General features: G+C 40.8%; 1 protein-coding gene across 1 annotated transcript; it reads left to right on the top strand.

Annotated features, from left to right (window-relative positions):
* Positions 1-1,793: 1,793 nt before the first annotated feature.
* LOC125366901 (mitochondrial protein C2orf69-like) lies at positions 1,794-27,363 on the top strand. Its single transcript, XM_048367613.1, has 5 exons — positions 1,794-1,929; positions 8,573-8,648; positions 9,670-10,972; positions 25,370-25,373; positions 27,354-27,363. Exons 1-3 carry the CDS (start codon positions 1,794-1,796, stop codon positions 10,946-10,948), a joined length of 1,491 nt encoding a protein of 496 aa, XP_048223570.1. The 3' UTR covers positions 10,949-10,972; positions 25,370-25,373; positions 27,354-27,363.

Below are 27,363 nucleotides of genomic sequence, written 5' to 3' on the forward strand. Positions count from 1 at the left end.
AGGCATATATCTTCCTGTTACACATCTTCTCAGAGAAAAAGACACACCCTAGCTTCCCTCCCATAGTTTCTTTGTCTGCAGGCTCTGAAATAGCACATACAAGTCTCTCCTTTAAAATTATAAACATAGTATTTACCTTCTAGAGAAAAAGTCCCTTCCTGTGTATGTGCCTATTTATTCCAGATATGGAGCATTCCAAGGTACAGAAAATGATGAGAACAAGAGCCCTTCCTTCCACTCCCAAAGGGCCTACCCCTGAATAAAGTCTAGGGATAACTTCCTTTGTCAGGGCCCCCAGCCTTTCTGAAGGATCCTGTGGTAAAAAGCAAAGTAGCAAACTAGATTTTAAAGGCAGCCACATAATCTCCCTTCAGACTCAGGAAGAGAAGCAGGGCTGAAAGAAAGAGAGAGAGAGAGAGAGAGAGAGAGAGAGAGAGAGAGAGAGAGAGAGAGAGAGAGAGAGAGAGAGAGAAAGCCCATGCTTAAAATAGGATTAGAGTGAAGGGCTGGCGATATGGCCTAGTGGCAAGAGTGCCTGCCTCATATACATGAGGCCCTGGGTTCGATTCCCCAGCACCACATGTACAGAAAATGGCCAGAAGTGGCGCTGTGGCTCAAGTGGTAGAGTGGTAGCCTTGAGCGGGAAGAAGCCAGGGACAGTGCTCAGGCCCTGAATCCAAGCCCCAGGACTGGCCAAAAAAAAAAAAAAAAAGTAGGATTAGAGTGAAATAGGAAATAAAGCAGAAGAGCAAATGGGAAGCCACCCCCTAGGAGACTGCCCCACCCAAGGACAGCTGCAGAATTCACACCCTCCTATCTTAGGCCTAGCATCCAGTATGTGGAAACCATGATGGACCAGAGATGCCTACCTTCTGCAGTTCACATCAGAAGACTCATATTTGGACAAAGGACATACATCTTCCATTAAGAGCTCCCTGTTCTTGTGGGCCACCCGGGACAGAGGAGAAAGCCATGAAAATGTCATACAGGAAAAGAGGCCAGCGTTGTCCACCAGGTGTTGGTGTCTGTAAAGAGAAAACAAGTCACAAAGCTTCAACATACACCAAGAAGACAATATTTAAAATACACTTCAGTAAACAGTTCTCTTGATTAAAAGTACATCTCCCCAACTGCCTCATCTTAGTCCAAATTTTCAAAAATGCTTTTGGTGCTTGGCTGATGACTCATTAACCTTTACAGCTTCTTACTTGGAAGTGGTCCAGATTGGCTTCAAAGTACTTCCCCTTGGGATGTTCATCATCCAGAATTCTGAGCTGAGAATGTATAGACACATCCAGGGAAATACCCTCAGCTCGGGCTGCTGTTTCCAAGGCATCCCTGGCAATCCAGCTTCTCCAGAGAAAGGGGAAGAGACATGAGCACTTAACAAATATTACATATACAGAAGAGCAAGTCCAAGTGACAACAGCACAACCACACATTACCTCACCCAAACTGAGAAATCCCAACAACGGTCAGGAGGCCATTAGGTTCTCTCTTGGTGTTGTATAACCTAATGTTTGTTTGTTTGCTTTTGCCAGTCCTGCGGCTTGAACTCTGGGCAGGGGTGCTGTTGCTGAGCTCCTTTTGCTCAAGGCAAGAACTTGAGCCATATCACACTTCTGGCTTTTTGGTGGTTAACTGGAAACCAGGCTGGCTTTGAACCACAATCTTCACATCTCAGCCACTTTAATAGCTAGAATTACAGGCCTGAGCCACTGGTGCTCAGCTGAGTCTCTATTTTTATAGACTATTGTCTTTCCACAACAACTGTAAGGGTAGAAAGTGTGCACATGGTCCCCGGCCTGCTTGCTGCATCCATTGAACAAAAACTTTGGTTCACAGCAGTTATGCAACCTCAGAAACACCTGAGAGGATCTGAGAGTACACTGCTCTGTGTTCACACTCGTTCCTTCCATTACAAACAAGGTAGGTTTCAAGAGGAAACAGCACTGACTAGAAAAATCAGTGCTAGGAAAAGATTTCCCTCTTATATTAATTCTCATGTATAAGTTGACATAATTTAATTGCTAGGGAGTACAGTACAAAATAATGAAGTAGAGAGACTGCTGAGACCAGAATTCAACATAACTTCTTCTTACCTTTAATCTGCTCATAATCACAGAAAAAAGAAAAAAGAAAATATTGGATCCATAAAGAAAGATATACAAAAAAAGTACAAGACACTTACTAGATCTTAGCTGATACTGGGATTCTACAGAGTAGGTACAAAAAATTACAGGACCATTGTGAACTGCATACCCCAAGCTCAGAAGACACTTCTTCAAGTGTTCAGTGCATAGCTGCCAAGTTATGCTACATGCTGATAGAAAGCAAACTTCAACACATTTCTAGACTGACACTTTGGAACTTAATTAGGTCTCTGAATAAAAGGTCACAAAGATTTTCTACATGTTTAAAAGTCATCTAACACACTGTTTTGGGCCAAGATCAGGATTCAAACTCAGTACCTAACTAACACTTTTGCTCATTGGCTAGCTCTACCAATTTCTAAATAATATGACTTAAAGAAGACATGACATGGAAATTAGAAAATGTTTTTAGCTAAATGTTATGAAACTAGAATACATCAAAATTTATGGGATGTAACTACAGGGGACACAAAGTAAAATTTTGAATGCTTGAAGATCTGTGCTTTAAGCTAGGGATTGACATTTTCTGTAAAGGATTAGATAATAAATATTTTTAGACTTTTGTGGACCAAGAGACCAAAAAATCAAGGATATTATACAGGTATTTTGATGATAAAGTAAAATAGATCACTATGAAACATTTCATAAAATTCAGGTTATAGCAATAGTTTGCTTTTTGTAAGATAGGTCTACTAATGAGGAAATATTTCACTTAATTAAGGTTTAAAATATTTTCCCCTTTCACTAAATCTTGCAAATCTTCATTCACCAATGTTGATTTGAATAAAAGTCTGCAACTTCATTTTGAGAATATCTTCACAAAGAAAGCTACTGCTCAAATATTTAAGTTGATCCAGGAGCCTGTGGTCTGAACTGGCCCCCCTACTCATCTCTCAGAAGGCATGGTGGATTCTACTGCTTTCTCTCCTGCTTTATTGGTTCATCTCTCTCTCTCTCTCTCTCTCTCTCTCTCTCTCTCTCTCTCTCTCTCTCTCTCTCTTCTCTTTCTCTCTCTCTCTGTCTCTCCATCTCTCCATCTCTCCCTCTCTCTTTCCTTCCCCTTTCTTCATTCACAACTAGGGATTGAACCAGACCTTTGCATTTAGTATACAATCACTTTACACTAGGCTACTAACCCAGCCCAGTGGATTTTATTTTATTTATCTTTTTTTTTTTTTTTTTTGCCAGTCATGGGGTTTGGACTCAGGGCCTGAGCACTGTCCCTGGCTTCTTTGTGCTCAAGGCTAGCACTCTGACACTTGACTCACAGCACCACTTCTGGCCATTTTCTTTATATGTGGTGCTGGGGAATCGAACCCAGGGCTTCATGTATGGGAGGCAAGCACTCTTGCCACTAGGCCATATCCCCAGCCCCCTAGTGGATTTTAAAATGTAGAAATCTGCTCTGTACATCAATGAGATTCAAAAAGCACTGTTAGAGCCATTATCTGAATCAGAAAATACATCCACTACAAACGTATATTGGAAGAGTTTTAACTTTTGACAGCATAGAAGTTTAGAAAGTAGTTTAATATTTTTTATGATTCAAACATTAGTTGTAATAAAATTACTTTCCCATAGTATCATTTTATATCCTACTAGGAATGAACGTAGTTTTTCTACATCCTTGTCAGCACTTGGTTGTGACATCAGTTTTCTTTTAATTTCTTTTTAACAGGACTGGTGTATTTGTGCTGCTCTAATGGAATGCTATTTGACTTCTGTGGTTCCTTTCTTTCACACACTCTTTTTGGCAAATCTTCTTCTCTATATTTTTTTGCTTTAGTTATTTTATGGTTAAAATCTCACGTTTCTTCCCTGGGCTGGCTTCAGGATCAGACCATACCTTCCTACCCAAGGCCTCTCACATAGTTGGGATGACAGGCATGCTCCACCCAAGCCCCGCTGGTTGAAAGGGGTCTCCACAATTTTTTGTTCAGGTTGGTCTCAACTCTAGTCTCTCTACCTTCCAAGTAGCTAGGATGTAAGAGTAACCCACCACGTGCAACTTTTGAGTCTTTTATATATTTCCTAACAGGATTTTCAGCATTGAATTCACATAGTCCTTTATGTCTACTGGATTCAAGTCATTTATCAGCTAAGAGATTTGCAAATATTTTCTTCCAAATTTTTGCTCTCTTAATAGAGCCACTGATAGAGTAAAAGTTTATAGCGATTTATTTTATTTTTACTCTGTGTGTGTGTGTGTGTGTGTGTGTGTGTGTGTGTGTGTGTGTGTGTGTATGTTACAGGGGTTTGAATTTGCTTGAGCTTTCTAGACAGATGCTCTAACACTTGACCATGAACCCACCCCTTTTTCTTTAATAGATATTTTTAGACAAGGTTTTTCTCCAAGCACCAGCCTCAACTTTTTGATTCTCTTATTTATGCCTCATTCACAGTTGGGATTACAGGCCTGTGCTACTACACCCAGTCTTCTATTTGAGACAAGGCTTACTGATATTTTTGTCTGAGTTGACCTTGAACCATGATCAATCCATCTTTCCTTCCTGCATAGCTGGGATTGTCACCATGCCTGGAAAAGGTTGTAATTCTGATGAAGTCTAATTTATTTATTTTGTTTGTTTTATGGATTATGTGATAAGCATCCTGTCTAAGAGTGCTTCTCTATACCTACATCAAGAAGGTTTTCCTTACATGTTTTCTTCCAAAAGTTTTATAGTTTGACATTTTACATTTACATCTATCATAAATTTCCAGTTAATTTTTCTGTAACCCAGAAAAATTAGGAGTGGAGTTTAGGTAAAAGTTTTGTTTCATTGCTTATGCTTATCCAATTGTCCTAACCTAATTTATTAAGAAGACATTGGCATGGAGGCACAGTTCCAGTGGAACAGGGTTTGCCTCACAAGCTCAAGGCTTTGAGTTCAAACTCTAGAACTGCCAAAAAAAAATAATAAAATGCCTCAATTTTCCATCGAATTGCTTTTGTGTATATGTGAAAAAGTTGGCCAAACCTGTGTGAGTCTGTGTCTAGAGTCTACTCCATTGATCTCTCCATGAGTATACTGGCACTGCTGACTTGGTTCCCAAGCTATAAATTAAATCTCAAAATCGGGTAGTATGATACTTGGAATTTTATTTTTTTTCAAAAGTGATTTAGTTGTACCAGTTTTTTTTGCCTTTCCTAGTGAATAAAGCTCAAAAGTTAGATAGTTTTTTTTTATCAACATTCTGTGCCATTAGGGCATCAGAAAAGGAAAACCTGGTATGCCACCCATTAATTAGTATGCTTACATAAAAGTGACATATTGGTAATGGGAGGAGTCTTTACAAGTTTCATTCTCAAAACAATGTACAGAGCACCTTCTATGTGCAAGACTGTTCCCAATAATGGGAATAAGAAAAAGACAGAGATAGCACACTAATTTCTGTGTGTGGGGGGGAGGGGTGGGTGCCAAAGCGAATGTGCATGCGTGCACCAGCATGTGATACTCCGAGGCACTGTCCTCAGCTTTTCTCTCTTTTTTTTCCCTCAAAGCTGTGCTCTACTACAACTCCACTTTCTGGCTTTTTGGTGGTGGTTTGAAAATAAAGAGTCTCACAGACTTTCTTGCCTGGACTGGCTTCAAACTGCGATCCTCTTCTCAGCCTTCTGGGTAGCTAATATTATAGGCATGAGCCACTGGTGCTTGGCCACTAATTTCATTTTTGTCATCTCCAAAATGCCCAGTAAACGTTCGCAAAAAGTTTACTAATGGACTTAACACATTTCCCTTACTATATATATCACAGTTCACTTACAGCAGCTTCATTGTATTGTGGCTTTATTTTTAAGTAGTTAAATAGTGATCTCTCACCTACCATGGGAGCTACGTTCCAGAGATCCCCACTATAGGTGAAAATCTGCAAAGCAGCAGTGTTAGATAGTTGTCCCTTGCTATACTGCAGTCCATTTATTGCTACTTCGCAGACTTTTTGGTGCTCTGGAATGTAACTCCCACAATAGGCAAGAACATCCCATTTGCAAGTCATACCATGTTTCTGTAATTATTTCCCATAGTGTCCCAAATCATCAGTCTTGCCTGCTTCAGGAAAATGCAATCCTTGTTGAAGAAGTGAGCATCTGATACAAGATCCTTTCTTTAAAGCGAACAGTCCTGTTCCATTTCTGCTCCCAGGTCCTTCAAACACAGATTTCTCAATAATCACCAGATAGTTAAGTGCTGGTGGCTCATACCTGTAATCCTAGCTAGTCAGGAGTCAGGATTGCAGTTCAAAGCCAACCCAGGCAGGAAAGTTCCTATCTCCAATTAGATTTCTACCTCCAATTAACCACCAAAAAGGCCAGAAGTGGAGTTGTGGCTTAAGTGGCAAAATGCTAGTCTTGAGCACAAAAGCTCAGGGACAGCATCCAGAGCCTTGAGTTCAAGCCCCAGAACTGGCACAAAATAACAACAACCCACCATATATTTTGCTGCTAGTACAAACTCTCAAATGCAAATATTAGATAACAAAACAAATAGACAAAAATTCAAAAGAATTCTTATACTTCAAAAACCCATTATCTCTTTGGATTAAACTACATAGTACTATGTCTGTAGGTAGAATTCTCCCTTAGCTGGAGACAAAAGTGAGGTGTGCAGATTTCAAAAGATTGACAGGGTCTGAATGCTCATTCTGCCATCAGCCTTCAGCTACTGAAGCTTCAGTTCATTCACAACTACTTGGTTCATGTACCTGGCACACAGTATTGAAAAGAATTAAAGGGATAATGAAAAATACTGTGAAAACACTTAATACATACTAACAATACTACCCTGGGCTGCCCTGATAAACCGTACAGCCCATCTCAACTACTTCCTCTTTCATCTAACTGGCCCATCTCTAGGGTCACCTCGTTCCCCTTCCCATTGGGTCTTCTCACCCCTATATCTCTGCAACAGGATACTTCCAGCAAGAACACTTGGAGGGAAAGCTGTCCTACTCATCTGCATCCCTGACTCCTTGCACAGTACAGAGTCAATGGAAATCATTTTATGTTGCTCTGCATACTATGTATGTGTAGTTAGCATTTTAATACTGAATCACTAATCACGATCTTAACCATTCACTTCTGTTAAGACATTCTAGTTTTTTTTCTTATTGAGTATAATAAATAATTAGTTCATTTTTCTCTTTCTGGATTACATGGATACACTCCTCCACTAGTAAGAGAATTGTAGAGCTGACTCCATCATGATTAGGGAAACATGGTAGGGAATGTTGGGGGAAATAGACCTGACTCCATCTTATTAGGTCAACCTGACCCCAAATTCTGCTTCTGCAAATGGCTTGCTTGTTATTTGCTCTACACCCTGCATCAACCTCCTACATCTATGCCATGCGAGCTTCACTTGTAGTTTGCTGTAACCCTGCATCAAGCCCCTACATCTGCGCTACGCTTTTACCTTTACAAACACCAATTAGAGGACTGCTCGGGGTCACGGTGGCATCTCCCAAGTCTGTGCTGCGTCCCTGGCTGGTTAGTTCGCTTTATGCTTCCCCAATAAATCCATCTTTTTGCTTGAGACTGTCTCTGAACAGTGAACTCTTTGAGGGACGGGGAATCCCCTCCTTCAAACTCTGTAATATTCCTTAGCCCTATAACAAGAATAAGATTAGGACTATGGTTCCTAGAGCATGAACAGGGGCAGGGGTGTAACTTAGAGCACTTGCCTAACATGTGTGAGTCAATTGGGTTGAAACACCAATACTACAAGGGGAATGGAAAAAACAACACCTACTAGAAACTTACCAAGTTTTCCCCAATAGCTTTATTATAAAATATTAGAATATGTATTCTAGTATTATTGCAAAATGAACTGCTATTAAGCTTTGGTGTTTCAGTTCTACTTTGTTGACCTGAGGCTGCCTCTATCCAACTTTCCCTGGGACACTGGACAGAAAGAGAGGAAGCAAGGGCAATTTCATAGCCAAAGCTCATGACTAGCATGTATGTATAATAGCAAACTGATTATTTGAATATGAGAAGAAAATTTGTGCCAGTTTCTTTAAAAAACAAACAAACAGCTGGGTGCTGATGGCTCATGCCTGTAATCCTAGCTACTCAGGTAGCTGATATCTGAGGATTGCAGTTCAAAGCCAGCCTGGGCACAAAAGTCTGTGAGACTCTTATCTCCAATTAACTATGAGAAAACCAGAAGTGGCACTGTGGCTCAAATGAAAGAGCACTAGCCTTGAGCTAAAGAGCTCAGGGACAGCACTCAGGCTCAAAGTTCAAGCCACATGACTGAAGGGAAAAAAAACAACAAAGAATCTACTTACCCTAGGTTGTCCTTGAACTCTTTGTGTCTCAGCTTCTTGAGTCGACCATCACACCTGGTTTTGGAGCTATTACTTCAAAACAAACCAACATAGCAGTTACTGTATCCGACACTGTCTTAACTGCTTTATAGACATTAACTTGGTGACCCTTGTACCAACCCTGTATATTACTCCTCTTTTACAGCTGGAAGAAATGGAGTCAAATAGGTATTAGATGGAAGTACATCTTTGAGTCCGTGCTTAAGTTACTCTAAATTACTATGCATATGCTTTTCAAAAAAGAAGGAAAGCTGGGCACTGTGGCTCAGGCCTGTTGTCCTTGCTGCTCTGGAGGCTGAGATCTGAGGATTGCAGTTCAAAGCCAGCATTGGCAGGAAAGTCCATGAAACTTCTATCTCCAATTTATCACCAAAAAACAAAAGTGGCACTGTGCCTCAAGTGGTAGAGTGCTAGCTTTGAGCTGCAGAGCTCAGGGGTAGCTACGCCCAGGCCACCCAGGCCCCACAACTGACCAAAAAAAAAAAAAAAAAAAAAAGCAAATAAATTCTAATTATCCATCATACACCTTCATAAAGAGCTTCCTTCTCTTCACCAGAGGAAGTACTGGAATAAAATAAATTTTAACTGGTTTTCCTAACTCGCCTCATTATAAGCAAATGGAAATTTGCAAAGTCTACCACAGTTCTGCACTTAACACAGTAGAATGTAAAAGCATTTTACTTAATTGCAAAAATGCCCATCCTAAATTGTTTGTAAACCAAAGATGAGCAGACGCTAGAGATGTATTAAAGACTCATGTTTAAACATAACATTAAAGCATCTATCAACCTGCCAGTAACTGCTGCACAGGTGTCTTGTCTTTGTAACTATGTGCTTCCTAACTTTAACTTCTCTTTCCTTCTAGCCTCCCTAAAAGGGCTTTTAAGACCCAGCACAGCAGGAGGAAAAAAAAAAGAGCCTGCTTAAAGGTAAAAATACTTATGTACTACCACAATCAACACTCTACAAGGTGAGTTATAAACACTGGAAATGAACCAACTGAAAAAAATTTAATATATCCAAGCTAGTTGAGGTACTACGTGAGCACATACATAACATGGCAGTGTTTAAATATGTGAGTCAGTGAGCACTGTGAGAAAATCAATACCAGCTTATGAATGAACTGAGACCCACATTTCATATTGTAAAAAAAATCCATCTGAAACTAACCCTTAAAAAATGACGTAAGTGGCGCGAGGACGTTGGTCTGTGGTGCGGCAGTCCCCAGGCGCCGGCTCCCGCCCTGGCCATTTCCGCGGGCCTTTAGGCTGCGGGCCCGAGTCCCGCCCTCCGCCCCTACCCTCTCCGAGCCGCTCTGGCTGCGGACACCCTTGTGTGGCTTCGGTCTAATGCGGTCCCCGCCGCTGGTGCTCCTGCTGCACCGGTTTGGGACCGGAAACACCTTGTTCTGCCGGCAAGCCCAACCCATGAATCCGGGTGCAGCGGCGGGGCGGGGTGCGCCCCGACGGCGGTGGAAACGCCGCCCGCGGTGCCTGCGGCTGTCTTCGGTGTTCGGATCTGACCCGCAGCGCGGCAACGACCTGCTGCTGCTGCCGCCGGCGGCGGGGGAGAGACTGGAGCCGCGGGGTCTCCCCGTGGATCTGGAGCCCCGGCATCAAGTCCTCTATTTCCCCGGGGATGTGCAGAATTACCATGAAATTATGACTCGTCATCCTGAGAATTATCAGTGGGAAAGTTGGAGTCTAGAAAACGTTGCCACCATTTTAGCTCATCGGTTCCCCAATAGTTATATTTGGGTGATAAAGTGCTCCCAGATACATTTGCACAAATTCAGCTGCTATGACAACTTTGTGAAAAGCAACATGTTTGGTGCCCCAGAACATAATACTGACTTTGGAGCTTTTAAGCACCTTTATATGTTGTTAGTTAATGCTTTTAACTTAAGTCAGAATGGTTTGCTGAAGAATGTGAATGTTTGGAATAAGGACTCCAAAGCATCTGACTATAGATCAAATTCTTCTAGTAATGGTTGCCAGGTAGAAAAAGAGAAGACCTGTAAAAGATTTGATGAATCAACCATGAGTGAGAGTGGTTCTACACCATCACTAAAAGGTGCATCTTTCACTCTGATTGGATTCAGTAAAGGTTGTGTTGTTTTGAATCAGTTACTTTTTGAATTAAAAGAAGCCAAGAAAGACAAGACCATAGATGCTTTCATCAAAAGCATAAAAACAATGTATTGGTTGGATGGTGGTCATTCTGGAGGAAGCAATACTTGGGTTACATATCCAGAAGTCTTAAAAGAATTTGCACAAACTGGAATTACTGTTCACACCCATGTAAGATCTTACCAAGTAAGTGATCCAATGAGATCTTGGATTGGAAAAGAGCATAAGAAATTTGTTCAGATACTTAGAGATTTTGGTGTGCAGGTGACTAGCCAGATTCACTTTGCAAAGAAAGCTCCTTCCATAGAGAATCACTTCAGGGTTCATGAAGTATTTTAAGACTACAGCATATTACTGTACTTTGTTTAATGGGAAAGCATGAGCACTTTGTTACAAATTCATATAACAAAATGTGTGGTATAATTTGTAGTGCATTGTCAGTTTGGGGTGGGAGAAGCGCACATTCCTAAAACAACCTAATGTGTATCCCTTTCTTGTGAATATGAGCATTGGGCTAGGTTAGGATTCACTTGAGAGCTATAAGGATGGTTTATGATAATCCTAAGAGAAAATATGACCCTTAAAATGAAAAAAATAATATAGTCTTTAAAGGGAAAATAAAATTGTTGGAAATAGCTAACTTTTTGAGTAACAATCTAAACTAATTTTGATGGCTTAACAGTATTTAGTTACTTTGACATTCATGGATCTATTCTTGATGTGTTACCAACTGTTTGTTTTTTTTCCTAGTCAAAGTATTTTACTTACAAATGCTCAAGAACAAGTAATAATATAAAGTTGGTTTTAAAACATTACACTTAAGAACTATGGCTTCATTTTTGTCAGTTAATTGATTGTTGTTAGGCTTCTTGAATCATGGGCATAAGCCAGTTTAAAAACAATTAGTTGACTATAATTAAATATGATGAAAAAACATACTCAGAGCAATGTAGTTGCCTTTAAGAGGCGAACATAGGCAAAATAAATACATAATGATTTGTTAGTGCTCTACTGAAATGGAGACAACTCCACAGATATAAAATAGTGTTTCTTCAGAAGATGATCTCTGTCTGCTAAAAGAAAATAGCTCTCTTTGGCCAAAATGCAAAGTGACATAACTATAAGAAAAGTTACAAAGGGAAAGTTTGGAGACACAAATGATTTAATGTTGGCTCAAAAGCTGAATTTGTTTAACACTGCTACATGATTTGGATGAAGTTGCCTTCTGCTCCTTTTTTTCTTGACCTAGATAAGTACATTTTGAGAAACCAAGATCTAATGGATTCCAACCAACCTTGAAACATAACTGTGGGAGTATAAACAGGGATCAGTTGCTTTTTTGGCTAATTAATAATTAGCTTTGAAGGTCATGAAATAACCTAGGAAGTAATGTGCTGCCTTAGGACTGAAAAAATAAGATGTCTTAAGATCGAGGACCTATATTTATAAAACCATACAGAAAATGCAAATGTGTTGGTTTCTTCCCAGCATTATATTTTGATGAATATAAACATTCCAAATATTCATATTCAGAATAAAGGATCCTTGCAGACCAGATGCTTAAAAATAAGTGCACAAATCTACAAGAGTAACTAAACTTTTAAAGGCAAAGCAATTTTACATCGCTCCATTTTATTTATATATGTGCTCTTTTTTTTAAACTAAAAATTCCCATTGCAGAAACCAGTCACTTTGATAATATTTTAGCACTATGATTGGCTGGCTTTTGCTCAGTTTAATAATAGTTGGTTAAATTCCCATGTATCTCATATAAAATAGCTGAATTACTGAATGGTCAATGAGCAGTAAGAAAAGTCTGTGATTTTCACAGGACTAACTGAAATACTAAGTTAGGACTTATAATAGAATTTACTTTTAAAATCTGAAATGTTTGTAAAAACCTGAGATGTTCAGTTTTGCAGTTATGTGAATGCTTGATTTCATTTGTTACAGATTAAATAGATACTAAGAATTCACTGAGACCCTAAAAGTGCCATCATAGTGAGACAGTTATTGAAAAGTGAAAGTACTTGTCAGGACAAAAATATGTTCTGAGTCATCCATATTCAAATGTTTTCTGTTTAAGATTTCAGATGGGTCCTATTTCTACATTTGTTTCTTGATGTAAATGTTAATGTTTCTTCTTGACTGTGCCCTTTAAATTGAGAAAATTAGTCCTACAAATAATGTGAAAGTTGTTGTCACCACAGCATGAATGTATAACTAAAATTAAGTTTACAAAAAAAAATGACAGGGGCTGGGGATATGGCCTAGTGGCAAGAGTGCCTGCCTCATATACATGAGATCCTGGGTTCAATTCCCCAGCACCACATATACAGAAAATGGCCAGAAGTGGCGCTGTGGCTCAAGTGGCAGAGTGCTAGCCTTGAGCAAAAAGAAGCCAGGGACAGTGCTCAGACCCTGAGTCCAAGCCCCAGGACTGGCCAAAAAAACAAAACAGAACAAAAAAATGACATAAGTGATGAAATAAGTAGAAAAATAGTGAATAGCACAATTAGGGAAAGGAGCTAGCTTCCATTTCCTCCAAAAGGCAAAAACTTATCAAAGACAAATGGTTACAAATAGAAAAGGAAAACGTATTGCATAATGAAATTAGTGTTAAAGAAAAGGTTAAAGTTAAAGAATTAATTAGGTATCTCATATATTTCAAACCTTATGCTTTTAGTGAGATAATATTTCTTAATCCATTCACTGAAGGTCTATGATGTACAGACACTGTCCATAGTACAGCAGGAAACAAACATATAATATCAACAATCAAAAAGCATAACTTCAATATTAAGATATAATTATATACTTCAGTAAAGAGAGACAAAATCCAATATGGGAAAGAAGGAAATGTAAATAAATATACACTGTAAGAACACCAAACTGATTCTGTACCATCAGTAGGAAAAAAAAAATGGGAATAGCTAACATCATATGCATACCATGTCTCTAATTTTACTGTATTGAAAAAGGAAAATATTGCCAAAAAAAAAGAATTATCTAAACCCAATTGTTAGCCAGACATGGGGTCTGCACCTATAATCTCAGCACTCAAGAAACTGAGGCAGGAAGAGTGGTCTATACGGTGAGAACTCAGAAACAACCAACATTGGCTCAAAGGGCTCTAAATGGCCTAATACAGGAGCAATGGACGCATTACATACTGATATCAACTCTAATTCAGTGCCAGCCCATTGAAATGTAATGCAAGGGGCTAGGGATGAAGCTTGATGATAGTGTATCTGTCTACCTATCTACGATACACAAAGCTCTGGGGTTAGACCCCAGCACAAGATCAATCAACTAACCAAAGTAAAGAAATAATGAAAGCTATACAATATAATTTAAAATTTTCTAGGATCTACATTTTAAAATAAAAGTTAGGATTTCAATTTAACACTAAAACACTTTTACATTAAAAGTTAGGTTTTTTGTTGTTTTGTGTGTGTTTGTTACACTGGGTCTTTCATGAGCTAGGCAAAAGCTCTACCACTGAGCTACAACTCCAGCCCTGCAAAAGTTATATTTCTCACTAAGCACTGGTAGCCCATGCCAATAGCCCTAGCTACACAGGAGGCTGAGATCTGAGGACTGCAGTTTGAAGCCAGTCTAGGCAACAAAGTGCATGGGAGTTTTATTCCCAATAAACTATTTAGAAAAAAAACGGAAGTGCTAGCTTTCTTTGAGTAAAAGAATCTCAGGGGCAGCACCCATTCCCTGAGTTCAAGCTCCCGGGCCATTGTGCCATTGTGCCATTGTGCATACGTGTGCATGCATTTTCAGTGCAGAAAGTATTTATTAAAATAAAAATTGGGTGCTGGGGATATGGCTGGTGGTAAAGTGCTCGCCTTGTATACATGAAGTGCTAGGGTTGATTCCTCAGTACCACATATGTAGAAAAAGCCAGAAGATGGCACCGGGGCTCAAGTGGTAGAGTGCTAGCCTTGAGCAAAAAGAAGCCAAGACAGTGCTCAGGCCCTGAGTTCAAGCCCCACGACTGGCCAAAAAAGAAAAAAAAAGTAAAAGTTGGCACCCTTAACTCTGAGCAAAAAGTACCATTTTAAGCTCATAATCATTATAAGATTATTGAGATGGGTTGTTTTTTGTTTTTTTGTATTTTGTTTTCTGGGTCATGGGGCTTGAACTGAGCCTGGGCACTGTAACTCAGCTCTTTTCAGCTCAAGGCTAGCACTCTACCATTTGAGCCACAGCCCCACTTCTGGTTTATTTTCTGGTGGTTAATTGGAGATAAGAATTTCACAGAGTTTCCTGCTCAGGCTGGCTTTGAACCTTGATCCTCAGATCTCAGCCTCCTAAGTAGCTAGGATTATAGGCATGAGCCATTGCTGCCTGGCGGATTATTGAGATATTTAAGAAATGAAGTATTTGGTTTACATTTAGTCTTTGAAATCTAACATGTGTTTTATGAATTAAGGATAATTTCAATTCAGACTAGCTACAGTTCAAGTGCTCAATAGCCAATAGCCGTGTCTGGAAGTCTACCTGGCAATTTCCAGGTGAGGGATAGCTTACTTTCCAGGAGGCAATTGGAAACACTTTTGTTTGTCATCACTGGAGGTGTGCTGCAGCTCTAGAGACACTGCTCAGGACCTACAAATGAAGAGCCTTACAACATAAAATTATCTGGCCCAAAACATCTGTAATGCTAAGGTAACCTAGCCTATTTAAACAGCTGCTTCAGTACTTGATTATGCTGTTTTAGGAAAATGTACTGTATGAGGCCATCTGATTTTTACTTTATGATACTTTAAATTTTTTTCCAGAAGTAACTTGTTAAGGCTTCTCCGGGGATGAGAAAAGGGCACCCATGGTTCTTTAAGTCTTTTAAGGAGCACAACTATGTGAAAGGCCTGCCTCAGTAGCCAGATGGCTCAACAAAAAGAGAGGCATGGAAGCCGTCTTGTTCCAAGGGAAAAGTCCTGCTTGGTCCAGAGGTGAGAAAAAAAAATTGAACAAGAAAATACTGTCACTTATATCCTCCCACTGACTATGTGGCTAGAAGATACTGAGCTATTTTTTTTCCACCTACCAAGATGGTGGTGATGAAGAAGGAGTAGGGGCACTAGAGAGCCTAAAAGGAATCATGAGACTTTAATTCAGCCAAGGCCCAAACAAAAGTCAGAAACACATGCATACAGTCATCTGAGGAGGATTAATACACAAGCAAAGACAGCCACTTGCACAAGAGACTCCCCATCCTCTGTGGGCACTGATGCCATCCATATCTTTGTGTCTGTAATAATTAATGTGCCTATCATATCACATGGCTACTGCCTATCCAAGTTCCCATTTCATTTTAGGCTGCCAGAGTGGAATATCTGCTGACAGGGTAATCATGGGCTTTCCCTTTGCACTAAGGCCCTTGGACAAGGTATCTGGGCCTAGAACTCACTCCCCAGGCTGAACAATCCAATCCCTTCCTGACAGCAGCATAACAACAGGGGAGGGCTCCTAAGCTCTGGGGCTGAGGGGACATCCAAGTTGTTCCTGAATGCAGAAATGGCAACAGACTGACAATATAGAAGCACCACTTGGCTTTGGGGTGGGGGTGGGGAATGAAGGGTTTCAATACTGCCTGCTGTTCCCCCCCCCCCCCGTGCCCCTTCCCCCTTCTGCCCCCAACAGTGGTTCTGGAGCATGGACTCATCTTCATAATTCACAAGATCCTAGGACAAACACAAAACAAGCAACTTGTTCTTACACAATCTTCCAGCCCAAAAAATAAAAGCTTTTGTGTAGAGGTCCCAGCCCATTGCTTCCTTTACAACAAACATCTGGAAAGACAGACTTCCAAGGAAAACCTCTTGTACCAGAGACAGTACTCAAGACTCTATTAAAAGTTCAATTTAAAGGGTGTAAAAAGTATGACAAGAAATGTACTCGTACTCACTACTTAACATATGTAACTGTAACCCCTCTGTACATCACCTTGAAAATAAAATTTAAAAATGTTTAATTAGGGAGGGAAAAATTAAAATTTGCTTATAAGTAAAAACTCAGTTTTTTAAACATCCAAAGTTCTCCTAGGATCAGCTAATTTCAGGTTTTCCCCCATCAACTACCTCCACTGGGTTAAAGAAACCATTTCTCTCCCAATCATTCCCAACTTTCCTCACTCACTGTGTGTGAACATGATCCTGACCATGTCAAACTTTGCCCTTAAGAACTTCCAAATATCTGCCACTAGAGTCAAGGAGGTCAGCAAACCAAGCTTGGTATGGTTTAGATGTAAAGCATGTTTCCTTCCTTCCTGCCACCCTTAATCCCCCACCCCCAAACAAATGCTCATGTTTTTTTTTTTGTTTTGTTTTGTTTTTTTATTAATTGGACATAAATTTTTTTACAAGGTGTTGTGCAAAGAGGGTGCAGTTACATAGTAGGGCAGTGTGTACATTTCTTATGATATCTTACAACCTGTTTTTCTATCCCTTGTCTAGGTCAGGTTGACATATATGCAATATACAATGTATCAAGAACATATACAGTATTCACAGACTTGGTCTCTACTGTCTCTCCGTCTCCCTTTGTTAACAGTCATATATCAGGGAGATCATGCCCCTTTGTTTTCTGTGTTCTAGGCTTGTCTCACTCAACATTATTTGTTCGAGTTCCGACCATTTCCCTGCAAATAACAATATTTCACCATTCCTAATCGCTATGTAGTATTCCATTGTGTATAAGTACCATATTTTTTGGATCCATTCGTCTGTGGAGGGGCATCTGGGTTGTTTCCATATTTTAGCTATTGTGAATTGTGCCGCGATAAACATGGTAGTACAAATGCCTTTTTGATATCTTGGATTTTGCTGTTTAGGATAGATGCCTAGGAGTGGTATGGCTGGGTCATAGGGTAGGTCTATATTGAGCTTTTTGAGAAACCTCCATACTGTTCTCCAAAGTGGTAGTACTAATTTGCACTCCCACCAACAATGGAGAAGGGTTCCTCTTTCCCCACAACCCCTCCAGCATTTGTTGTTTCCTGAGTTCAGAGTATAGGCCATTCTAACTGGGGTGAGGTGGTATCTCAGGGTTGTTTTTATTTGCATTTCCTTTACTAGCAGGGATGTTGAGCATTTCCTCATATGTTTCTTTGCCATTTTTATATCTTCTCTTGTGAAGTCTCTCTTTAGCTCTTTTGCCCATTTCCTAATAGGTTTATTGGGCTTGGAGGGGCTTAGTTTTTTGAGTTCTCTGTAGATGACCGATATCAGGCCTTTGTCTGTTGCTGTGCTGGTAAATATCCTTTCCCATATCGTTGGCTGTCTTTCTATTTTGGTGGCTATGTCCTTAGCTGTGCAGAAAGTTTTTAATTTGTAGTAGTCCCATTTGTCGAGTCTTTCTCCTATTTGTTGTGCCCCTGGGACTCTATTCAGGAAGTTCCTTCCTGTGCCTATAAGTTCTAGTGTCTTTCCTACTCTGTCCTTCAGTAGTTTCAAGGATTCAGGTCTGATGTTGAGGTCCTTGATCCATTTTGAGTTGATCTTGGTGCATGGTGATAGGCTTGGGTCTACTTTGAGTTTTCTGCATATGGCTGCCCAGTTCTCCCAGCACCAGTAGTTGAAGAGGCTATGTTTATTCCATTGTATATCTTTAGCTCCTTTGTCGAATATCAGTTGGCTGTAAGAGTGCGGTTTTATTTCTGGGTCTTCAGTTCTAATCCATTGGTCTTCCGATCTGTTTTTATACCAATACCATGCTGTTTTTGTTATGATGGCCTTGTAGTAGATCTTGAAGTCAGGTATTGTGATACCTCCTGCATTGCTTTTTTTGCCTAGAATTGCTTTGGCTATTCTAGGTTTTTTGCTGTTCCATATGAATTTATGGATTGGTTTCTCTATTTCAGTGAAGAATGTGGCTGGGATTTTGATAGGTATTGCATTGAATTTGTATAACAATTTGGGCAATATGGCCATTTTCACTATATTGATTCTGCCTACCCATGAGCATGGGAGGTCTTTCCATCTCCTTGTGTCTTCTTTGATTTCCCTTATTAGATTTTTGTAGTTTTCATTGAATAGGTCCGTCACATCCTTGGTTAAGCTGATCCCTAGGTACTTTATTCTTTTTTTGGCTACTGTAAATGGAATTGTTTCCATAATTTCCTTTTCTGTTTGTCTATTGCTGGTGTACAGAAAAGCTGCTGACTTTTGTGGGTTGATTTTATATCCTGCTACTTTGCCAAATTGGTTTATTAGGTGTAGGAGTTTGGGTACTGAGGTTTTTGGGTCTTTCAGATACAAGATCATGTCGTCTGCGAATAGGGATAACTTGATTTCTTCCTTGCCGATGTGGATCCCTTTGATGTCCTCCTCTTGCCTTATTGCTAAGGCTAGGGATTCCAGCACTATGTTGAACAGAAGTGGGGAGAGTGGGCATCCTTGTCTTGTTCCTGATTTTAGGGGGAATGACTTAAGTTTCTCTCCATTTAATATGATATTAGCAGTTGGTCTGTTGTATATGGCTTTTATTGTTTTGAGGAATGTTCCATCTATTCCTGTTCTCTCCAAAGCTTTTAATAGGTATGGATGTTGTATTTTGTCAAAGGCTTTTTGGGCATCGACTGAGATAACAATGTGATTCTTGATTTTAGTTCTGTTTATGTGGTGAATTACGTTGATTGATTTACGGATGTTGAACCATCCTTGTGACTGAGGGATGAAGCCTACTTGGTCATGATGTATGATATTCTTGATCACTTTCTGGATCCTATTAGCTAATATTTTATTGAGGAGCTTTGCATCTGTGTTCATTAGTGATATTGGTCTGTAGTTCTCTTTTTTTGTTGGGTCTTTGCCTGGTTTGGGAATTAGTATGATATTAGCTTCGTAGAATGAGTTTGGAATTTCTCCCTCCATTTCTATTTCGCGGAAGAGTTTGAGGAGTATTGGAATTAGCTCCTCACTAAAGGTTTTGTAGAATTCGTTGGTGAATCCATCTGGGCCTGGGCTTTTCTTAGTAGGGAGGTTCTTGATTACCTCCTGTATCTCACCGTAAGTTATTGGTTTATTTAGCTGATTTATTTCTTCTTGGTTCAGTTTGGGCAGTTTGTACTTCTCTAAGAATTGATCCATTTCTGTAGAATTATTGTTTTTTGCTGAGTAGAGGTTTTGGAAATAGCTCCTTATGATTGTTTGAATATCGTGTGTACTTGTTGTAATTTTTCCTGTGGAGTCCCTGATTTTACGAATATGAGTCTCTTCTCTTCTTTTTTTTGTAAGTCTTGCAAGGGGTCTGTCAATTTTGTTTATTTTCTCAAAGAACCAGCTTTTAGTCTTATTTATTTGTTGAATGGTCTTTCTATTTTCAATCAGATTTATCTCTTCTTTAATCTTTGTGATCTCTCCCCTCCTAGGCGTTTTAGATTCTGTCATTTCTTGTTTCTCCAGTTGTTTTAGTTTCATCGTGAGGGTATTCACCTGCTCTGCTTCCATTCTTTTAATGTGGGTGCTGAGTGCAATGATCTTGCCCCTCAGAACTGCCTTAGCTGTGTCCCATAGGTTTCTTTGTGATGTGTTTTCTTTGTCATTGTGGCTTATGAATTCGTTGATTTCATCTTCAATTTGATCTGTGGCCCAAGTGTTGGATAGCAGCGTGGGGTTTAGCCTCCAAGAGTGTGTATAGGCTCTGTGGTATCCTTTGTTGTTGAGGGTTACCTTTAATCCACTGTGATCAGATATAGTACATGGGATGACGTCAATACTTCTGTATTTGCTGAGGTTCTTTGTGTGGGCTATGACGTGGTCTATTTTGGAATATGATCCATGGGCTGCTGAAAAGAAGGTGTATTGGGTCTCTGTGGGGTGAAAGGTTCTATATAGGTCTGTTAGATCCATTTGGGAAATGGTGTTATTTAGGTCCTCAGCTCCCTTACTAATCCTCTGGGTGTTGGATCTGTCTCTTGGAGAGAGAGGAGTATTAAAGTCACCCACTATGATTGTGTTTGCGTCTATCTTGCTCTGTAATTCTTTGAGAATTTGCTTGACATATGTCGGGCCTCTTTTGTTTGGTGAGTATACATTTATCACCGTGATTTCTTGATTCTGTATTTTTCCTTGTATTAATATGTAGTGTCCTTCTTTGTCTTTTTGAGTGGACTTTAAAGAGAAGTCAAGCTTGTCTGAGATCAGGATGGCTACACCTGCCGTTTTGGTGGATGCATTTGCTTGGTAGATCTTGCTCCATCCTTTCACTCGAAGCCTGTTTTTGTCCCTTGCTGTAAGGTGGGTCTCTTGTAGACAGCAGATGTCAACTTTTTGTTTGCGAATCCATTCTGCCAGTCTGCTCCTCTTTATCGGGGAGTTTAAACCATTTATATTTAAAGAGATCAAGGATAAGGGTGTTTTTTCTCCTTCCATTTTCTTGGTGGGCTGTTTTTTCTTCTTTTTTTTTTTTTTTTTTTTCTTCTTGTCTTTAGTGAGCTTGTGTTTCTGCTGGACTTTGGCTATTGAAGTTTCTTTCTGATTCTGTCTGTGTGTCTTTTACGATCTCTGTTGGGTGGGGTTCCCCTCTTAATATTCGCTGTAGGGCTGGTTTTTTATTCACATACTCCTTTAGCTCCTCTTTGGTGTGGAAAGATCTGGTTCTCCCTTCGAATGTGAACTCCAATTTCGCTGGATATTTGATCCGAGGTTGTAAATTGTTATTCTGGAGTACTTGGATGGTGTTCTTCCACTCGCTTCGAGCTTGGTAAGTTTGTGTGGATAAGTCGGATGTTATTCGAATCCTCTTCCCATTGAAAAAAGTTTCCTTCTTCGCTTTGGCTGAATTCAGAATTTGCTCTTTAATCTTGAGGTCTGTAGTCTTGAATATTATGTGCCTTGGGGTGGCTTTCCTGGGGTCTGGCCTGCCAGGTGTCCTATAGGCTTCCGTTACCTGGATGGGGTCCCCTGTGAGATTGGGGAAGTTTTCTGCAATAACTTTATTGAGAACATGATTAAGCCCTCTGCTCTGGTATTCGGCTCCTTCTTCTATTCCAATTATGCGCAGATTATATCTCTTGTCTTTGTCCATTAGTTCCTGGATTAGTCTTCCCTGAAGCTTCACCTTTTCTTGGAGTGTGGTCATTTTCTGGTTGTTGTCAGCTGCTTCATCGTCCAGGCGAGAGATTCTGGATTCTATATGGTCTACTCTTTGTGTCATGGTTTCAATTGCGGAGTTTATGGATGTCAGAGAGCTATTTATGGTTGTCATATCAGCTCTGATCGTGGAGATTTCTTCCTTTAAAGAGTTGTATTTTAAATCTATTTTTTCATGCATTTCAATTCTTAGGATGTGGAGATTTTCTTTAAAGGCAGCTTGCATTGTATCCAGTTTTGCTTCCATTTCTTTCTTGGCTTCCTGGGTGTCCTTCCAGATTTCCGCTCTAAATTCCTGGAATTGTTTTCTGATTTCATTTCTGACGCTTTCGATCATTCCTGTTAACATGGCCTCATTTGCTTTTTTAGTCTCCATCTCCTCTTCAGTCGTGCTGCTTTTTGGAGCTGGCGAGTTGGCTTGCCCTTTGATGAACTGAGTTATGTTTCTTTGTGATTTGCGCATCTGGAGATCTGGATGGCTTCTCAGGTTTGGTTTGTAGCTCCTCCCTCCCTCCTGTGTAGACGTGTCTACGGCAGCAGGTGCTGTCGCTGTGTCCCCGCCCACCAGTGCAGGGTACGCCTACCAGAGCGGGCGCTGTCGCCGGGGGCCCCGCCCTCCTGTGCGCTGTGCGTTCAGTGCAACAGGCACTTCGGCGGGATATGCCTCCCAGAGCAAGTCCTGGGTTGTTGGGTTGTGCTTGCGCCCACCCACGAGTCCGTTGGGGGGGGGGGTACGTGTGGGGCCCAGTGGGATCGACTGTCCGGGTGTGGCTTGGCACCTTCAGACCTCACCTCCGCTGTGAGGAGGGGGGACGTGATCAGGCTCAAGTGACCCTGCTGGGCTGGTATTGCCCACCAGCGCCTGTGGTTTTAGTTGTAAAGAGTCTGTGAGGTCCAGGCGCCTCAGGTGGGGTTTGCACAACCGGCTGTCTCCCGGCCCCTGTTGGGAAGGGGGGCGGGGCCGGTTCTGCCAGTTCAGGAGCCTGTGGGGTGTTGGTGCTGCTGAGCCCTTCCCCTGCTAAACTGACTTCCCAGCGCCTGATGGGAGTTTCCCCGCCTGATTTGTGGGTTCTTTGTTCCCTCAGGGGTGGGGGAGGGGGGAGGGGAGGGCACTCACTTTTGCTGCTTTGTGTGTGTGTCCCTCGCAGCCGTTGGCCCTCCAGGGGTTGGCTAAGTGTTGTGGTGGCTTCCCTGGTTCCCGATTTCTGCCGCGCTGGGTTCCCTTGTCCAAACCCGGTGTGGACCCGAACTTCTCGTCGCTGCGGGTGTGTCTTGGTCCGCACCCTGCCTTGTGTCCGTGGGGTCTCCCCCTATATGAATTCTGCGCTCCTGGCAGCCTGTCTGCCGATCGCCGGGTTCCCCTTTCCCAGCCTGACCCTGTTTGGGCCAGGGTCGGCTGGAGGGGGGAGGGTGCCCCGGTGAATCTCCGGCTCTGTGTAGGTTTTCGGTTCTTCTTTTTTGCTCCTTTTTGTTTTCCTGCATTTCTCCACTGCTTCTGGCTGCTGGTTTTGCTGGGTTCTTGATGGGGTGTTGGGTGTTGGGGTTCCCAGCTCACTATGCCGTTGGAGCGAGTCGGGGTGCCTCCCTATTCCATCGGCGCCATCTTTCTCTCAAAATGCTCATGTTTTAAAAGGCTTGGTCCATAGCTGGTAGATCTAAAGGGCTCTGACTTAATAGATTAATCTGTTGCATTCATAATTTTTTTCTGCTTGTCTTGGTGCTTAATTGGAGATAAAAGTTTTACATACTTTACTGCCCAGCCTGGCTTCATGAACTACAGTCTTCAGATCTCTGATTCTGAGAAGCTATATTACAGGCATGAGCCACTGGCACTCAAGGGAGTTCATGCTCTGAGTAAAATACTAGGAAGTGGTAGAAAGTTTCAGGAATACAGCTGAATAGAATAGTTCCCTAGGGGCATGTTCTTAGGCGCCATTTCCTGTCTTATGCTCCTTCTTATGCGGTTCTTGGCAGCTGTCAGTTGAGCAAGCCTGTTCTACTATACCATCTCCACCATGATGTTCTGCCTTTCCACAGGCCCAAAGCAATGGAATCAGACAACTATGAAGTGAAACATGAGCCAAAAGAAGCTTACTTCTTTAGAGTACTTCTCTTACCCTTTTGTAACAGAAAAAAAAGGTTTAACACAAAACATTTGAAGAGAATTAGGGGACCCATTAATCTTGGCCCTACCATTTGGCATTTCCATGCTTGGAAAAAGAACTACTGTAGGTAACAGCTCACTGGTCTATAGTTGTGCTGTTCTATTCTCATATTGATGACCATCACTTAATTCAATTCACAAGAACAAAGACATAAAACCAATGGGTACAACAAGAACATCACTGTAGTAAAAGAGGAATTTTTCTGTAAATCATGTCTATTATTTATCCCATATTCAGAAGGAATTTGAGGACGTTCAATTGTTTCATAGACTTAATTCCAAGCATCACATTCAAAGTTCCTCTTATACTGGTGGTTTGAGATTAATTTAAATAATGTGGTAAGGTTTCAAAGGATTAAATTTACAATGAAACACAGGGTGGGGAAATATTTGTTAAGAGAACAATGGTTGAGGGAACAGAGACCTAAGGCAGAAGTGACCAGCAATAGCTACATATTAGAACTATCAAAGGGGCTTTAAAATAGCACCAATGTCTATATTCTACTCAGAGACTAATTTATTTTGTCAGGGTAGGGTCTGCCCCCTGGGAATTATCTCAAAACATTCTTTAAGCAACTTAAATATGCAGTCTGGCCAAAAACTATTGATTTAGAAGTGGAACTTGTGCATGTTGTTCTCTTGGACTCAACCAAACTCTGTCAACATGATATCTTAGGCTATGTCAACCCCAATATTTCTAACTCTTACTGGGCAACTGAGATGTTTTCTACTATGAGACACAACATTTAAGAAAACTAAGGTGTACCCACAGCCTTACGTATGACACTGTAACCCCTCTTTATATAACTTTGACAATAAAGAAGTAATTATTTAAAAAGAAAAAGAAAACTAAAGGACTACTTGATAGCTCTCTACAATACTAAGAGTACACAGAAGGTTGTAAAGTGTATGGGATTCTTAAAACTCCTACAACTACAACCATTTATTGCAATCCTTTCTGTAGCTTACTCTCAAAGTCTGAATGTATCTATGTCCATGATGCAGAACACACATGAATTCCCCTTGGCAAGATTGGCTTTAGAAGACAAACATATCTTGAACTCCATGTTAAGTACAGTTGTCTAGCAGTGCCTAGCTATTCCATCCTACAATCAACACTGCACCAGAAGAGTGGGCAATTAATGCTTTGAAGGGAAGCCAAGAACTCTGTTCTGAATTATCTAACTCCAGAAATAACAGCACTGGCAGGTGAAGCTATGGAAGAACTGGTAGGATACCCTTTACAATCATACTCTCCGCCTTTTAAAGTACATAAATTCATAAATGAGTCTTGCTGTCTGCCTCCACATGCAGGCTTTGTCAGAGAAAGTTTTCATTTGATATCTACTACCTGAATTAAATTGATTTTTGAACTAATTCAGAACATAATCTTAACTCAGAAAATAATCTTTAATAATTTAAACATATGTAAGCCCTTCAAGGAAAGCAAGAAGGGAAATGCCAGGCAAGTTTAACTCTACTAAGTAGTAGAACAGTCTACAAAATGAACTTCACATTAGTAGGAAAGTGTGAAACTAACCAGCTAGACCACAACAAAGATTTTCAGAGACCCTATTTCTTGTCCTTAGCCTTATTACTTTTAATTAGAAGAGATGGAAACATGGCTAAGACATGAAAGAAAGTATCAGCAGAAGTTTACCTGAAAAGAGAAAGCAGTTTCATTGAAAAAGTTTTTTCGCTGGCCATTTGGAACTTTCAAGTTTCTAAACAGAACAGGCTTGGGCACTTAAAACTGCTCTGAAAAGGTAGCTAGTTCCAACAGATTTTTTTCTCTCTTGACAAGAGAGCTCTTTAACACATGCCAGCAGGCTGTATATATTTCACTTCAGTAGGGTTTCCTTGTAGGCAGTGGCAGTCCTGCTGCAGTGATGGTATGGTGAGCTCACGACAAGGCAGCAGGCCAACCTCAATCTCCAATACACTTCAAATATAGATGCAATCACATGGCTGCAGCAGAGACACCTGGACTCTATATCAATAACTGCACTGCTGTCATCTACACCACGGAGCTCTGGGTTGCCACTGGAGACCAAGAACTGGTTCAGGTCAGAAACCCTATCATACCCAGTGCCTAGGAGACCACTGAGCCTTACGAAGCTCTAATGATGCCTTCTTACAGAGTCACTGGGTAACTATGCAGGAAAAAAAATAAGACAAACAACAAAATAATCTTCATCCTGCCCTCCTTCCTAACAGCAAGCAGATTTACAGGCAATACTCTGAATGAAAAAAAAAGCATAAACAAATTCATATAACTTTTGTCTGAAAAGCTTCAGGGCCTAATACCCTAAAAGTAGAGTTATTAAACAAAATAGGTAAAAGCAGTAAGGATTTTTTTCATTTTTTGCTATTGTTAGAAATGGTTCTGGGTAACACATCCTCCTATGTGTCACATAGGAATAAGGACACCAACTCAAAAGGAACTCAAGGCAAGAAACTCTGCCGAAGGGTGCTCCAGAGCCAAAAATCTGGCAAGCAGAGCAGAACAGGCAGGCTGCTCACTTTCACCCTTAATCCAGCAGGCTCTGTCCCTCTGCTCATATTCACAACCTGAACAATGATGTTGCTTAATTAATGGGATATAATTTAATTAATACTTATGGAACTTCTATTAGGATTTTTATTTTTTTGCCAGTCCTGGAGCTTGAAATCTGTACCTGGGCACTGGCTCTGAGCTTCTTTTGCTCAAAGCTAGCACTCTACCACTTGAGCCACAGAACCACTTCTGGCCTTTTCTTTTCTTTCTTTCTTTTTTTTTTGCCAGTCCTGGAGCTTGAACTCAGGGCCTGAGCACTGTCCCTGGCTTCTTCATGCTCAAGGCGAGCACTCTGCCAACTTGAGCCACAGTGCCACTTCTGGCCTTTTTCTATATATGTGTTGCTGAGGAATCAAACACAGGGCTTCATGTATATGAGGCAAGCACTCTTGCCACTAGGCCATATTCCCAACCCCACTTCTGGAGTTTTCTCTTTATGTGGTACTGAGGAATCGAACCCAGGATTTCATGCATGCTAGGCACACACTCTACGAGTAAGCTACATTCCCAGCCATAATAAGAGTTCTAAAGTGCTGCATGAAATAGATGAAACTAAAATGTAATGAGCAAGGGCCAATGCAATGGATGAACAAATGAAGCAGTGGTACTCACTAGACACTATGTTGAAAATGAGCATGTGGGTGGGGATGGGAAGGAAAATCTCGGAGAGAACAGTGAAGGGGTGACAGTCTCCAAAAAGAAATGTATTCTTTACCTGACTTATTTAACTCTATCCCTTTTGAACATTACCTCTATAATAACAATGAAAAATTAAATTAAAAAAATGAATAATGCTAGGCACCAGTGGCTCATGCCTGTAATCCTAGCTACTCAGAAGTCTGAGATCTAAGAATCTCAGTTCAAAGCCAGCCCAAGCAAGAAAGTCCAAGAGACTCCTATGTGGTGCTGTGGCTCAAGTGGTAGAGCA

This window comes from Perognathus longimembris, chromosome 18 (assembly GCF_023159225.1).
Source record: "Perognathus longimembris pacificus isolate PPM17 chromosome 18, ASM2315922v1, whole genome shotgun sequence".
In the NCBI taxonomy this organism is placed as follows: Eukaryota; Metazoa; Chordata; class Mammalia; order Rodentia; family Heteromyidae; genus Perognathus; species Perognathus longimembris.